General features: G+C 32.5%; 1 protein-coding gene across 1 annotated transcript in view; it reads right to left on the bottom strand.

Moving 5' to 3' along the window:
* Window positions 1–14,476, bottom strand: part of LOC132759222 (atrial natriuretic peptide receptor 1-like) — a 237,583-nt gene that overhangs the window by 9,175 nt on the left and 213,932 nt on the right. Inside the window, exons 13-18 of the mRNA XM_060750954.1 lie at window positions 13,975–14,140; window positions 9,229–9,384; window positions 7,629–7,800; window positions 6,808–6,957; window positions 4,647–4,770; window positions 4,078–4,146 (exon numbers count right to left, since the gene is read on the bottom strand). Coding sequence (XP_060606937.1) covers window positions 4,078–4,146; window positions 4,647–4,770; window positions 6,808–6,957; window positions 7,629–7,800; window positions 9,229–9,384; window positions 13,975–14,140 — 837 coding nt within the window. The remainder of the gene's footprint in view (window positions 1–4,077; window positions 4,147–4,646; window positions 4,771–6,807; window positions 6,958–7,628; window positions 7,801–9,228; window positions 9,385–13,974; window positions 14,141–14,476) is intronic.

The following is a 14,476-nucleotide window of genomic DNA, read 5'->3' as shown; positions in this document are numbered from 1 at the left end:
TGATGATGATGATGGTGATGATGATGATGATGATGATGATGATGATGATGATGGTGATGATGATGAGATAACGATGATGATGATGATGACGATGATGAGTGTGTACCATATTCGGAACGAATGTGGTACATTTTTCATCCGAATATGGTACAAGTTTGTACCATATTTGGTCAGGCATTTTACCCCAAAACTGCAGATACGTATATGGTACAATTAGACAGTTGTACCATATTCGGCCGAATATGGTACAAATTTGTACCATATTCGTTTTTGTACCAAATACGGTCCGACAGTGCCGAATGCTATAATAGGCTTAAAATATTATGTAAAACATTGTAAATGACAATAGAAATGAGCCAATTAGATCCTAGAATACAAGTTTATCTCTTTTAAATAATCAATTATGTTTTTTGATGGAATTGTATTAAAAAGTTCTTTGAGTGAATATACAGAATAAAATCTATTACGGGCCTGTGAAAAATCATGACATTCAAGAAGAAAATGCTTGACAGTAAAATTTTCATTACAACCTACACAGAAAGGGGCATTGTCATTTGTGAGGAGATAAGAGTGGGTAATTTTAGTGTGTCCAATTCGGCATCGAAGAAGAACTGTTTGATCACGGCGGTTTGACAGAGATAGAGATGGTGACATATCAAGAGACGGGTTTATATCGTGAAGTTTATTAAAAACGGCATTGTCCCAATTTGCTTTCCATTCAGATGATACGAGTTTATTTATAGCCGGTCTAAAATCACAAGCAGGTAACAATAAGTCAGTTTTTTGAAAATTTAATGATTGTTTAGCTAAAGCATCTACTTTTTCATTTCCTCGTATTCCTACATGGCTTGGAATCCAATATAATTTAACATATTTTGTTTTAGTATATCATGAAATCGCAAAAGAAGTTTCTTTACCATGATATTGTCAGATTTTTTTATTTTTAATGGATATTAAAACAGAAAGCGAGTCAGAAAATATCACAAATTTATCGTGGGTATGCTGTGCTATGTATGACAATGCTAAATCGATAGCTTTTGCTTCAGCAGTAAAAATTGATGCATTATCTGGTAACCTCATACTAGATGTAAAATTATTTTCAAACACAGCCGCACCTACTTTGCAACCTTCTTTTGAACCGTCCGTATAAATATGTATAAAATCTTCATGTTCTTCCTTAATTGCTAGAAACTTCTCTTTGAAATATTCAGGTGAATTTGATGCCTTTTTTATATTTGAAAGGTTAATATTTATTTCCGGGGAATTATAAGTCCAAGGTGGAACATCCTCATCGTCATTTTGAAGGATACTGTCTGGATTAATTTTAAGTTTATCTAAATCATCTTTTAAACGAAGGCCTAATGGTTTAATTTCCTTTGGTTTTGCTAACAAATTTTTCAGTATAACTTGGTTTGAAAATAATATTTTTAGCTGGATTTTTCCTATTAGATGAAATTCTAGTTGCATATTGAAGTGATAGTTTTTTTACGACGAAGATAAAGCGATGGTTTCCCCAGCTTCCGCATATAGACTTTCTACAGGTGAAGTGCGAAAAGCACCTAAAGCTAAACGTAAAACCCTGGTGATGTATGGTATCTAGCATTTGAAGATATGATTTTCTTGCGGACCCATATACTACAGAACCATAATCTAATTTTGATCGGATAAGACTTCTGTATAATTTCAGTAATATGGAAGAATTTGATCCCCAATTTGTACTTGATAAAACCTTAAGTAAATTTAAAGCTTTTAGGCATTTAGTTTTCAAATGTTTAATATGTGGTATAAAAGAAAGTTTTTTATCAAATATAATTCCTAGAAACTTAGCTTTATCAACTACTGGAATTTTAGAACCAGATATGTAAAGTTCAGGGTCATTATGTTGCTTTCGCAATCGGCAGAAATGAACACATTGAGTTTTTGACTTTGAAAATTTAAACCCATTTTCTATTGCCCACTTCTGAATTATATCTAAATTTTGTTGAAGTTGCCGTTCAATTGTTCTCATACTTTTCGATCGATAGCAGATAAGAAAATCGTCTACATATAGAGAACTATGGAACGCTGTGACTGTCTTATGCTATCAATGTTTTTGCTATCTTGTGAAATGATGATATTATTTTGTCATTTAAGCATATAAACATGTGTAATTTACATCATATCTTGTCTAAAGACAATGCTGACTTGTTCAAACAGCATGTTAACTTGTCAAATAATCATTATGACATGTGCAGACAACATGTTAACTTTTCAAAGTATCATGATGACTTGTGCAAACGACATGTTAACTTGTCAAAGTATCATGATGACTTGTGCAAACGACATGTTAACTTGTCAAAATATCATAATGACTTGTACAAACGACATGTTAACTTGTCAAGATTTCATGATGACATGTGCAAACAGCATGTTAACTTGTCGAATTATCGTGATGACATGCTCATAATACCTTAACAAGTTAACATGTGTTTTGCACAAGTCATCACGATTCTTTGACAAATTACCATGTTGTCTGCACAAGTCATCATGATACATTGACAAATTAACATGGCATTTGCACAAGTCATCATGATACATTGACAAGTTAGAATGTAGTTTGCACAAGTCATCACGATACCTTGACAAGTTAACATGCTGTTCGCACATGTCATCGTGAAATTTTGACAAGTTAACATGTTGCTTTCACAAGTCATCATGATACTTGGACAAGTTAGCATGTTGTTTGCAAATGTTATCACGATGATCTGACATGTTAACATACTGTTTGCACATGTCATCATGAAATTTTGACAAGTTAGCATGGCATTTGCACAAGTCATCATTATACTTGGACAAAGTTAACATGTCGTTTGCACAAGTCATCATGATACTTTGACAAGTTAACATGCTGTATGCACATGTCATAACGATAATTCGACAAGTTAACATGCTGTTTACACACATGTCATCATTGAATTTTGACATGTTAGCATGGTATTTGCACAAGTCAGCATGATACTTTGACAAGTTAACAGTGCGTTTTGACATGTCAGCATGATACAAGATGACATGTCATTTGCACAAGTCATCACGATTCTTTGACAAGTTCACATGTTGTCTTCACAAGTCATTATGGTTATTTGACATGTTAACATGCTGTTTGCACAAGTCATCATTATACTTTGACAAGTTAACATGCTGTTTGCACATGTCATCACGATATTTCGACAAGTTAACATGTCCTATTCACAAGTCATCATTATACTTTGACAAGTTAACATAGCGTTTGCACAAGTCATCATGACATATTGACATGTTAACATGCTGTTTGCACATGTCATCACAATAATTTGACAAGTTCACATGACGTTTGCACAAGTCATCATTACATTTTGACAAGTTACAATGTCATTTGCACAAGTCATTGTTATACTTTGACAAGTTAACATGTTGTTTGCACAAGTCATAACGATACTTTGACAAGATCGCATGTTGTCTGCACATGTCATCATAATAGTTTGACAAGTTAACATGCTGTTTGCACAAGTCAGCATGTTCATTTGACAAGACATGATGTAAATTGCACATGTTAACATGCTCAAACGACAAAACAATATCATCGTTTCACAAGATAACAAAAACATTGATTACATAAGACAGTCACGGCGTTCCATAGAGAACAATCTATGCCTGGTGTAAGAGCGCTAGCAATATTGTTTATTTTAAGGCCAAAAAGTGTAACAGAAAGTATGCTTCCTTGAGTAACTACACATTTAAAATTTAAAACTGTATAACGTTGGCAAATAAAAACAAAAGGTCGTACATGTAAATGATATGACATAAAGAAAGAGTTACAACTGTTTCACACCAAAAACTAAAATTGGTTTTTTTACGGCCATTAGACATTATTGATATATTAAGATAAATGTGGAATTGTATCATTCAAATGTTTTCAGAGAAAAAAAAATCGTAAATATGGCTACTAAAATTATTTGACTGAAACATTGTAATTTCATGTCAAACATTAATTTATATTCCTTTAACTATTCAAAATATTTTTTTTGATATCCATGGGATTTTTTTAATGAATGAACTTACCTTATATACATCAAAGTTTTCAATAATGGAATCAAAAGTTGTGTAGAGATCGTTCAATAAATCTATAACCTGTGAATGAAAACAAGAATACATAGTAAGTTATAGTTTTTAAGAACATATTAAGTAAATCAAACTCTTTAATGGAAGGAATTTTTCATTGGCTGCAATATCCTACCGCTACAATAATAGCACATACTATGTAGTGCATGTCTGAATAAGGCACAAGAAAAACAGGTGAAAGCTGTACTGTGTAAAATTTCTTCATGACTAAGTGCAGTAATTTCTAACTACACTCGGCTTAATTTTGATGTTGCGACAGACTTAAAAATGCAATGATCAAGTCTGACCACGAGTTATAGACCAAAAAAATAATAATCTGTGTATTATCAAGTAGTGCGCGGCATTAAACATAAAGAGTAAGCGTGCCATAGGACACAGATGCTCCACATTTCACTATATTGCCAATCTACGGACGAAAAGCATAACGACGGGAAGGGAAATATCAAATTTAAATGCCCCAAAGTAGTGCGGGGCATAAAATGTATAATTCACATATGGAGTACACGTACCTGCATTGGCGTACTTTCTGATGACAAGGCCGTAAAGCCACATATATCACTGAAGTAAATGGTTACGGAATCAAACGTCTCCGGCATAACAGTCTCTCCACGAATCAGTTGACCAGCAACTTGTCTAAGGAAAAAAATATTTGTTATTATACTTATTGCTTATAGATATACTTATTATTATAATTGTAATTATATTCTTATTATTTATAGACATACTTATAAATATACTTCTTGCATGCAAGTTTACTTATAGATACATGTTAATTGTACTTATTAATATAATTATTGCTTTTAGGTATACTTATAAATATACTTACTGCATATAGATATACTTATAAATATATCTTATACATATACACCTATAGATGTACTTATTGCTTATAGATATACTTATAAATGTACTAATTTCTAATACGTATACACATATACATATTACTTATAGATATACTTATTGCATATAAGTATAATAACTACTTGTCGAAGGGAGAAATAAAATGTATACTTATAAAATATACTTATTGCTTATAAATATAATTATTAAAAAAATAAATGCTACTTTTATATATACTTGTCACTTATGATATAGTAATAAATATACTTATTGTTAGTAAAGTAACTAGTAGTATAAATGATCAAATGTTTACATTTTATAACTTTGTATCAATTACTTAACAGACACTTTTTATATGAATTCCTATAACGAAAATAAAACACCAATTTCAACTTAGGTCTGCAAAAATTTAGGACATTAAATTAACAATGTACTGAAGCGTTTGAACTTTTGTCCGTAAATTAGTGTTGGGCTCAAATTCGATAAAATATCTAGAACACGCCATTCGGATGTTGACATGCAATATGTTGTCATAATTGATGTTGCACCCAGTGCATGATGATAATTATTTGTCTTCAGTAAAACACACGAAATACAAACAAAGGCGGTTATATAAAACAAATAGTATTATCATTTTAATGAAAGAATGTTGCCCGGATGTTAACCGAACACTATAAATTTTCGTATTTTACTTTGAACATGAGCCTCATTGTCTACTCATTGTGTATTCTAATCAAACAAGTTTATTTTTCTACACCGAGTATAAGGACACTCTTTCCTGCGGCAGATTTTTGTTCAAGAATTTAACAATGAAATATCTTAATTTTGACAATGGACAATGCTAAATTTATTATAATTCATTATATCAATAAGCAAGTACCGAGTGTTGTCAATGACGAAAAATACAAACAACAACACAACGTTAAAGGGTATAAAGCTATATCTTATAAACATTTTTGATAAAACTTGACAACAGTATAACTGTACGGTATTGTCTCCATAATCTTAAGGTCGATTGTAACATAAAATGTAACTGTTATTTATATATGAATGTTGTACGGAAACAGAATAATTTAATTCGCAATAAAATATTATGCTGCTATTTAAAGTAGCGTTTAACCGTTCAATGTGTGCGTTCCATGCGAGCGCCATTCGTGCGTCATTCGCTTTAAAGATTCTGTATGTTGTAATTAAGGTTGTATACCACGCTTAAGTGAAATTATATATGTGTATATAATTATGCTTATAAAACAATTTTCAAACATCGAAGAATATGTAAAATGTTACTGCAAATATTCGTATATATTATATGTAATCATTAAAATATATGCATTCATTTCTTATTGAAAAATTTGACTTAAACTTTATAGAACATAACTTTTTATTACCTCCCTTTATTTACATGAAATGTTAAATTCAATAATGTCTTTATAAATAATGCTTTTTGGAACTTTGAAAATTGATAAATCTTAGTTTGAGCATCATATTTACGATATAAAACCATATCAAATTGTGTTACAGGATCTTTAAAGGCAATATACTTTCATTTTTCTTTTGTATAAATAATTTGGAAGTATTTACTTTTAAAATTCAAACAACAATTTTTGACACATATATATAGCTTTATACCCTTTAAAGGTCAATATAACAATATACTATGACACGGAATCAAAAGAGACGCAAGGCACCACTGAAAATACGGAAAATATGCTTCAGTGCAGTGAAAAATATTTTTTCTACAGTGAAAATACAGAAAATGAAAAAACAATGAAAATACGCATTTTATTTCATCAATTTTTAATTTATAAGTATATGACAAATTTAACTTACTTCGGTAACATCATATACAGAAGGTCCTCCGCCTTCTTCTTTTGTTCCAGGAAGTCGGCCGTACGCTCCTCGACAAGTGATTCCAAATTGTTCGCATATTGCTCCATACGAGATAGCAGATTGTCCAATATATTACCCTTGTCCCCGTCCCTAAAAATTAAAATAAAACGTTTAAAGTATCAAATAATAAGAATATTTGTCACATTTTGTTCCTTTCCTTTTCGAACTAAATGAGACCAATGCGGGCTTTTGTACCCTAGTTTATTTACTTGAAATAACCAAATTATGTATAAATTCAATACGCGTATTTGTGATGATTGTAGCTTGTCGCCATATATGTATTTTCATATATGTTTTCGCCACATTGATCTAAGACCTATTGGATAAATCATAAAGAAACTTTTTAACTTATATATTTAACAGATATCGTTTCAGCTTTAATCACAACTCAGTGCCGCTTTTTCGACTCTGTAAAAACGGTATTTGCGCGATCGTGTAATGCACAGAATAAGGAAATGGATAGTAACACATCATATGACGTCAGATATCACGTCATTTAACTTAATGACGCACATTTAAGTTAATAACGCACAGACGTTAATGCATCAAACGGTTAGAAAACATCATTCTTACTTGTTTAACTTTCTAATTATAGACTTCAAAATAAATATGGCGACAGATGTGACGTCATTAAACTTAATGACGCCTTAGATAACATCATTCTTACTTGCTTAACTTTCTAATTATAGACTTTGAAATAAATATGGCTACATATGTGGCGTCATTAATCTAAATAACGCCTTAGAAAACATCATTCTTACTTGTTTAACTTTCTAATTATAGACTTTAATGACGTAAAATCCGGTCTCTCCATGGGATCTTCCGCCCAACAGCGTCTGATAACGACGGCGAGCTCGTCACACGGGCAGTCAAACTCCTCCAGGGTTGGGCGAAACAGGGGCTTCTGCCAGTCGCGAACTCTTTCTACCACCTCTGCAAAATGTTATACCCAATGACACCGTTCTTTAACAATGTTATCTTATATTCTACGAGATAACTTATAGTTAAGTCATAATCACAAAAAAGATGTATCATTTATTGGACACCTTTTCTACTCATCTGCTTTCTTCTAAACATCGGGTATAATATGAATTTTACCTTTTTTATAATCTGCAAATATTACTACTCAATTGCAAAAGACTTGCGCACAATTTCCTTTTAAAATAAGTTTACAATGTTTTCTAGCTCTTATTAATATTAACAAATCTTGATTATTAACAAAACCTTTGAACTATATTTTTCACAAATTTAATGACGCTGCACGCATAAATAAAATCTATGTAAAACAACAACAACAACAACAACAAAAGCAACAGCAGAAGTACAACAATACGTTATGTTGTTGGTATATATTTACGTTTATTTTCTTAAATCCTTCAAATATTTTATAACTAGATCCACAGTGAAAATTTTATATATGAATGGTGATCCAGACAAAGATTTATTTTATAACCATCTTAGTCTGCGTGATTCCAAACAAATAAATCTGGTTTAACAAGACGCTCTTTGGTTATAAATATCACCCAACCTATTAAGGTATCACACCCATAAACGGCAATTTACATACAATTTCTATGACCGCTTCAAATTTGTAAGAACACACATTTACTCGTTTTATTTCTAAGAAAAAACTGTTTTCACGGAAACTGACGAAAGGTTCCGATGTTTCGTGAACTATATATTGATGGTGGGGAAACCTTATTCTTAAAATTTTATATAAATCGAGATTAAATCCGATTAAAACGAGCACGTGGCTGAGCAATACTTCGCCATTGCTTATTTAACACACTAAATTTCAAATATTTACCACGTGCTTAAAATCCAGTTTTCTTAAACCCCATCGCATTATATATCTTTTTTTTCTTCTTTAGATTCCAAGAAAAATTGACAGATAACTAATTGTGGAAGTCTCCACAGTATGGTTTATCCATTACATTTTCACTTCTTTTTGACAGTCTAATCTTAATGAATGTGCCTCCGACAGAGAAAATAGATCGATCATATAATGTATGTCAATGACCAAAGTACTTCAAGAGTATTAATCCGCGTACAGCAGATAATTTGATTAGGCTAAAACTAAGATCTGCACGTTGATGTAAATTGGAAATTAGGTAATTAATTAGTGTCAAGATAGCTTTTTTGTTTCGATCGAATATTATTTTGACAGTCACGTTATTTGTAACATATTGCTACATACAATCAATCAAATACGTACAGTTAATAAGAAAAACAAATCCACAAAACATGTTTTAGAACATTGTCAATTTCTTGTATACACAATAAATAATCTTTCATTATCAGCTTTCAAAAAATAATCAAATAATGTCTAAAAACATTTTACATGCTTTACAAATGTCTTACCTTTTGGTTGTAGGTCAAGATTTGCCAAGTAGAATACTCCATTCCTATAAACAATTTCTTGACATATGATTGCAAAACTATATACATCCCCCTTCTGAGTGCCGTTTGGAGATCGATTGTACATTCTAAGAAGCTCTGGTGCAGTCCATAACAGACCTAAACAAATATATATGATAATGTTGAGTCCATAATAAGTCTTTAACATAGACAGGTTATACGTTTATTCATAACAAATGTACATATGTTAATACTCAAGAACATTACATATGTCTGGATATACAAAAATTCATAACAAAGCTACTATAATTCATAACAAAGCTACTCTATAATATGAACTTTACATGCAAGTCCATAACAAACCCAAACAAAGATACGGTATTATGGATGTATGTGAGTTCATAACAAACCTAAACAAGAGCCGGTTGAACCGGGTGATGCTCCCCGAATAGGTTTTGGACACAGGAAGGTATACCTCTTGTTGTGTCAGAGTTATGTCACAGACAAAGTTCAAAGTGTAAAACCAACCCAAATATTGTGCACGACACATTGTCTAAATATGGTGATCATTTTTGTGAAATAGTTGTAAAATCCGATTTCAAATAACAAAGTTATGCGCCTGACATTATTTTGCTGCAAGGTCATGCTGTGACCTTGACCTTCAACGTAGTGACCTAAATGTTGCATGCGACACGTCGATTCAATATGGTGATCATCTCTGTGAAATAGTTGTTAAATTCGACTTCCAGTAACAAAGTTATGGGCCGGACACGATTTTGCTGCAAGGTCATACCGTGACCTTGACCTTCAAGGTAGCGACCCAAATGTTGCGCGCGACACAATGTCTCATTGTGGTGATCATTTCTGTGAAATAGTTGTAAAATCTGACTTCAAATAATGAAGTTATGTGCCGGACACAATTTTGCTTCAAGGTCATGCTGTGACCTTGACCTTCAAGGTAGCGAGCCAAATGTTGCGCATGACACGCCATTTTAATATGGTCATCATTTCTGTGAAATAGTTTAAAAATCTGAGTTCAAATAAGGAAGTTATGGGCCGGACACGATTTTGCTGCAAGGTCATGCTGTGACCTTGACCTTCAAGGAAGCGACCCACATGTTGCACGCGACACATTGTCTCAATATGGTGATCATTTCTGTGGAATATTTTTTAAATCCGACTTCAAATAACAAAGTTATGGACCGGACACGATTTTGCTGCAAGGTCATGCTGTGACCTTGACCTTCAAGGTAGTGACCCAAATGTTGCGCGCGACATGTCGTCTCAATATGGTGATCATTTCTGTGAAATATTTTTAAAATCCAACTTCAAATAACAAAGTTATAGACCGGACACGATTTTGCTGCAAGGTCATGCTGTGACCTTGACCTTCAAGGTAGCGACCCAAATGTTGCACGCGACACGTCGTCTCAATATGGTGATCATTTCTGTGAAATAGTTTTAAAATCCGACTTCAAATAACGAAGTTATGGGCCGGACACGATTTTGCTGCAAGGTCATGCTGTGACCTTGACCTTCAAGGTAGCGACCCAAATGTTGCGCGCGACACGTCGTCTCAATATGGTGATCATTTCTGTGAAATAGTTTTAAAATCCGACTTCAAATAACGAAGTTATGGGCCGGACACGATTTTGCTGCAAGGTCATGCTGTGACCTTGACCTTCAAGGTAGCGACCCAAATGTTGCGCGCGACACGTCGTCTCAATATGGTGATCATTTCTGTGAAATAGTTTTAAAATCCGACTTCAAATAACAAAGTTATGGGCCGGACACGAATTCGGGACGTACGTACGGACTGACGGACTGACGGACGGACGGACAACCCGACGACTATATGCTCCCCCGAAATTTTTCGGGGAGCATAATAAAAGGTAGATGTTTTCATATTATATGTGACTCCATAACAGAAGTAAAAAAGTAAGGTAGTGTATATGAGAAAAAAACAAACCTAAACAAAACAACAAATAAACGATATGATTATTTTAAGGAGTCCATAACAAACCATAAACAAAGAAACGATATGTTATGCGAGTCCATAACAAACCATAAACAAAGAAACAATATGTTATGCGAGTCCATAACAAACCTTAACAAAGATACAATATGGTATGCGAGTCCATAACAAACCTGAACAAAGATACGATATGGTATGCGAGTCCATAACAAATCTTAACAAAGATACAATATGGTATGCGAGTCCATAACAAAACTTAACAAAGATACAATATGGTATGCGAGTCCATAACAAACCTGAACAAAGATACGATATGGTATGCGAGTCCATAACAAACCTTAACATAGATACGATATGGTATGAGAGTCCATAACAAACCTTAACAAAGATACAATATGGTATGCGAGTCCATAACAAACCTGAACAAAGATACGATATGGTATGCGAGTCCATAACAAACTTAAACACAGGCAGTTATTACATGCGGGCCAATATAAAACCTTAACAAAATACGGTTACATATGAGTCCACAACGGACCTTAACAATAATTAGTGTGTTCATAACAGATCTAAACAAAAATCAGCCCTAAGAACATATATATTGTTTTATGGCAGTCCATAACAAATCTGTACAATTATATGATACATGTAATATATGTGTCCGCAACTCACATTATCAAACAAAATGTACATCAGATGAGTCCATTACAAAACAAAACTACGGTTAAATATGTGTTCATAACAAAACAAAAAAAATCCTGTTATATTTCAGTTCATAACAAACCATAAACAAACCAAAACAAAAAAACTGTTATATTTAAGTTCATAACAAACTTAAAACAAATGTTTTCAAAGAATTGCTTATACAGGGTCAGCTTACATACACACGGCTACAAGATTCATAACTTTTTATTCATGGTTTGTTTTCTAATAAACATGTTTCGTCTGCTGGAAATGGACATACACGTATGTAATGAAATAGCCATGTTTGTTTTGTTTGTAATCAATACTGACACGCCGCATACAGATCTGTCATTATGTGAAACATACGTTATTTTTAAATTCCGTCATCTATTTATAGATGAGACGACGTGACGAAATTTTATAGATTCGCGCTCAAACTTTATTACTGGCAGGTTAACAAAGTCTGTGCTTATATATTTATCAAAATTAATTAGTCTACAAACACATAAGACACAAAGAAAAAAGGAGAGAACATAATGTTCACAACAACTTGATCGTTGTGGACTGTCTTGCCACGTGTTAACGTCATAATAAGCTATTGTTTTATATATATTGTTAGGGTCGGACATTTATATTCAATATGTATATCAAGATGATACTTTTCTTATTCCAAAACTGTTCTTTATATAGATCTACGATGGCATACATGGGCAAATAAACGAAACTCTTTTACTTGTAATAATTAGCATACAAAAACACTCATTTCTGTAATGAGTTAATTCGAATACACGTGTAAAACACTCATTTCTGTAATGTGTTAATTCGCATACACGTGTAAGACACTCATTTCTGTAATGAGTTAATTCACATACACGTGTAAAACACTCATTTCTGTAATGAGTTAATTCGCATACACGTGTAAAACACTCATTTCTGTAATGTAGTTAATTCGCATACACGTGTAAGACACTCATTTCTGTAATGAGTTAATTCACATACACGTGTAAGAACACTCATTTCTGTAATGAGTTCATTCGCATACACGTGTAAAACACTCATTTCTGTAATGTGGTAATTCGCATACACGTGTAAGAACACTCATTTCTGTAATGAGTGTCAACAAAAACTTATACATGTAAGTACCATATGATTAAATGCTCATTTCTGTAAAAATTGTTAACACAACACAACTTTAATGAGCATATAACAAATATAGTTTTGTAATGAGCATAAATCAAAACACACATTTATGTAATGAGCAAATAACAAAATAATAGTATTCTATTTAATTCTTATTCTGTGAGTGGCGGTGTGGCCAAGTGGTTAATGCGTCAGACTAGTATTCTTAGCCACGTTGGTTTAAACCCCGTCAGTGTCAAGCCGTTGTTTTCGTGAGCAAAGAAACTTTATACTCATATCTAAGCACTGGTTGGCATTACTTAGTACTGGTTGGTTTCAGGAATAGATTCGAGAGTCTTTCAATAATCATCTATTTTTAAACACAATCGAACTAAAAAAATCAGTATAAACTAACAAAATACCGACTTCTGCTAACGAGCATAAATCAAAACACTTATCTGTGTAAAGGGCATATAACATAACAATAACTACTGATTTCTGTAATGAGCAAATACCGATACTCTTTTCTGTAATGAGCATAAATCTAAAAACTCACTGTTGTGATAAGCATGAATACAAACACTTGTCTCTGTAATGAGCATACAACAAAACACTCACTTCTATAATGAGTATAAATAAAAACAAACTCACTTCTGTAATCAGCATAATTAAAACAAACTCACTTCTGTTATGAGCATAAATAAAAAAACCACTTCTGTAATGAGCATAAATAAAAAAAATCTCATTTCTGTAATGAGCATAATTAAAACAAACTCACTTTTGTAATGAGCACAATAAAACAAACTCACTTTTGTAATGGGCATAATAAAAACAAACTCACTTTTGTAATGGGCATAATTAAAACAAACTCACTTCTGTAATGAGCATAAAACATAAAACAAACTCACTTCTGTAATGAGCATACAACATAAAACACATGTATGTAATGAGCATAAATCTAAAACACTCACTTCTGTAATGAGCATACGAGCCCTCTGGAACTTCTTCGTCTTGGCCCCTCAAGTCGTGAAGCCCAAAGTCGGTAATTTTCAATACAAATCTTGAATCTACGACACAATTTGTAGACTTTAAAGCCCCGTGGCTTTTAATATCACTAGAACATAGATATGCCATGGCCTGAAAAAATAATTTTGTGGATTAAAGATAAAATTACAGTGCAACCTCTGAAGAACAACCCTCTGCAGAGCAATAATCCACGTAAGTAAAGTTATAGTAAAACTAAATAATAAGTTTCATTCCTCTATAGCAAAATCTTACTTTTTTTAGAAAATTAAATGAGTTTACGAACCAAATTCAAAGAACGATAAACGGACATTGCAGTTTATGGTTATGATCGATCGATCGAATCAATCAATCAATCAATCAATTAATCGATGGATCGATCAATTAATCAATCACATACAATCAATCACAAAAATCAACCAGTAAAATAAATAAATAAAATCACAAAAA

Source organism: Ruditapes philippinarum, unplaced genomic scaffold (assembly GCF_026571515.1).
Source record: "Ruditapes philippinarum isolate M1 unplaced genomic scaffold, ASM2657151v2 ctg20_1_1_1_1, whole genome shotgun sequence".
Taxonomy (NCBI): Eukaryota; Metazoa; Mollusca; class Bivalvia; order Venerida; family Veneridae; genus Ruditapes; species Ruditapes philippinarum.
This window is presented reverse-complemented; position numbering and strand designations above follow the sequence as displayed.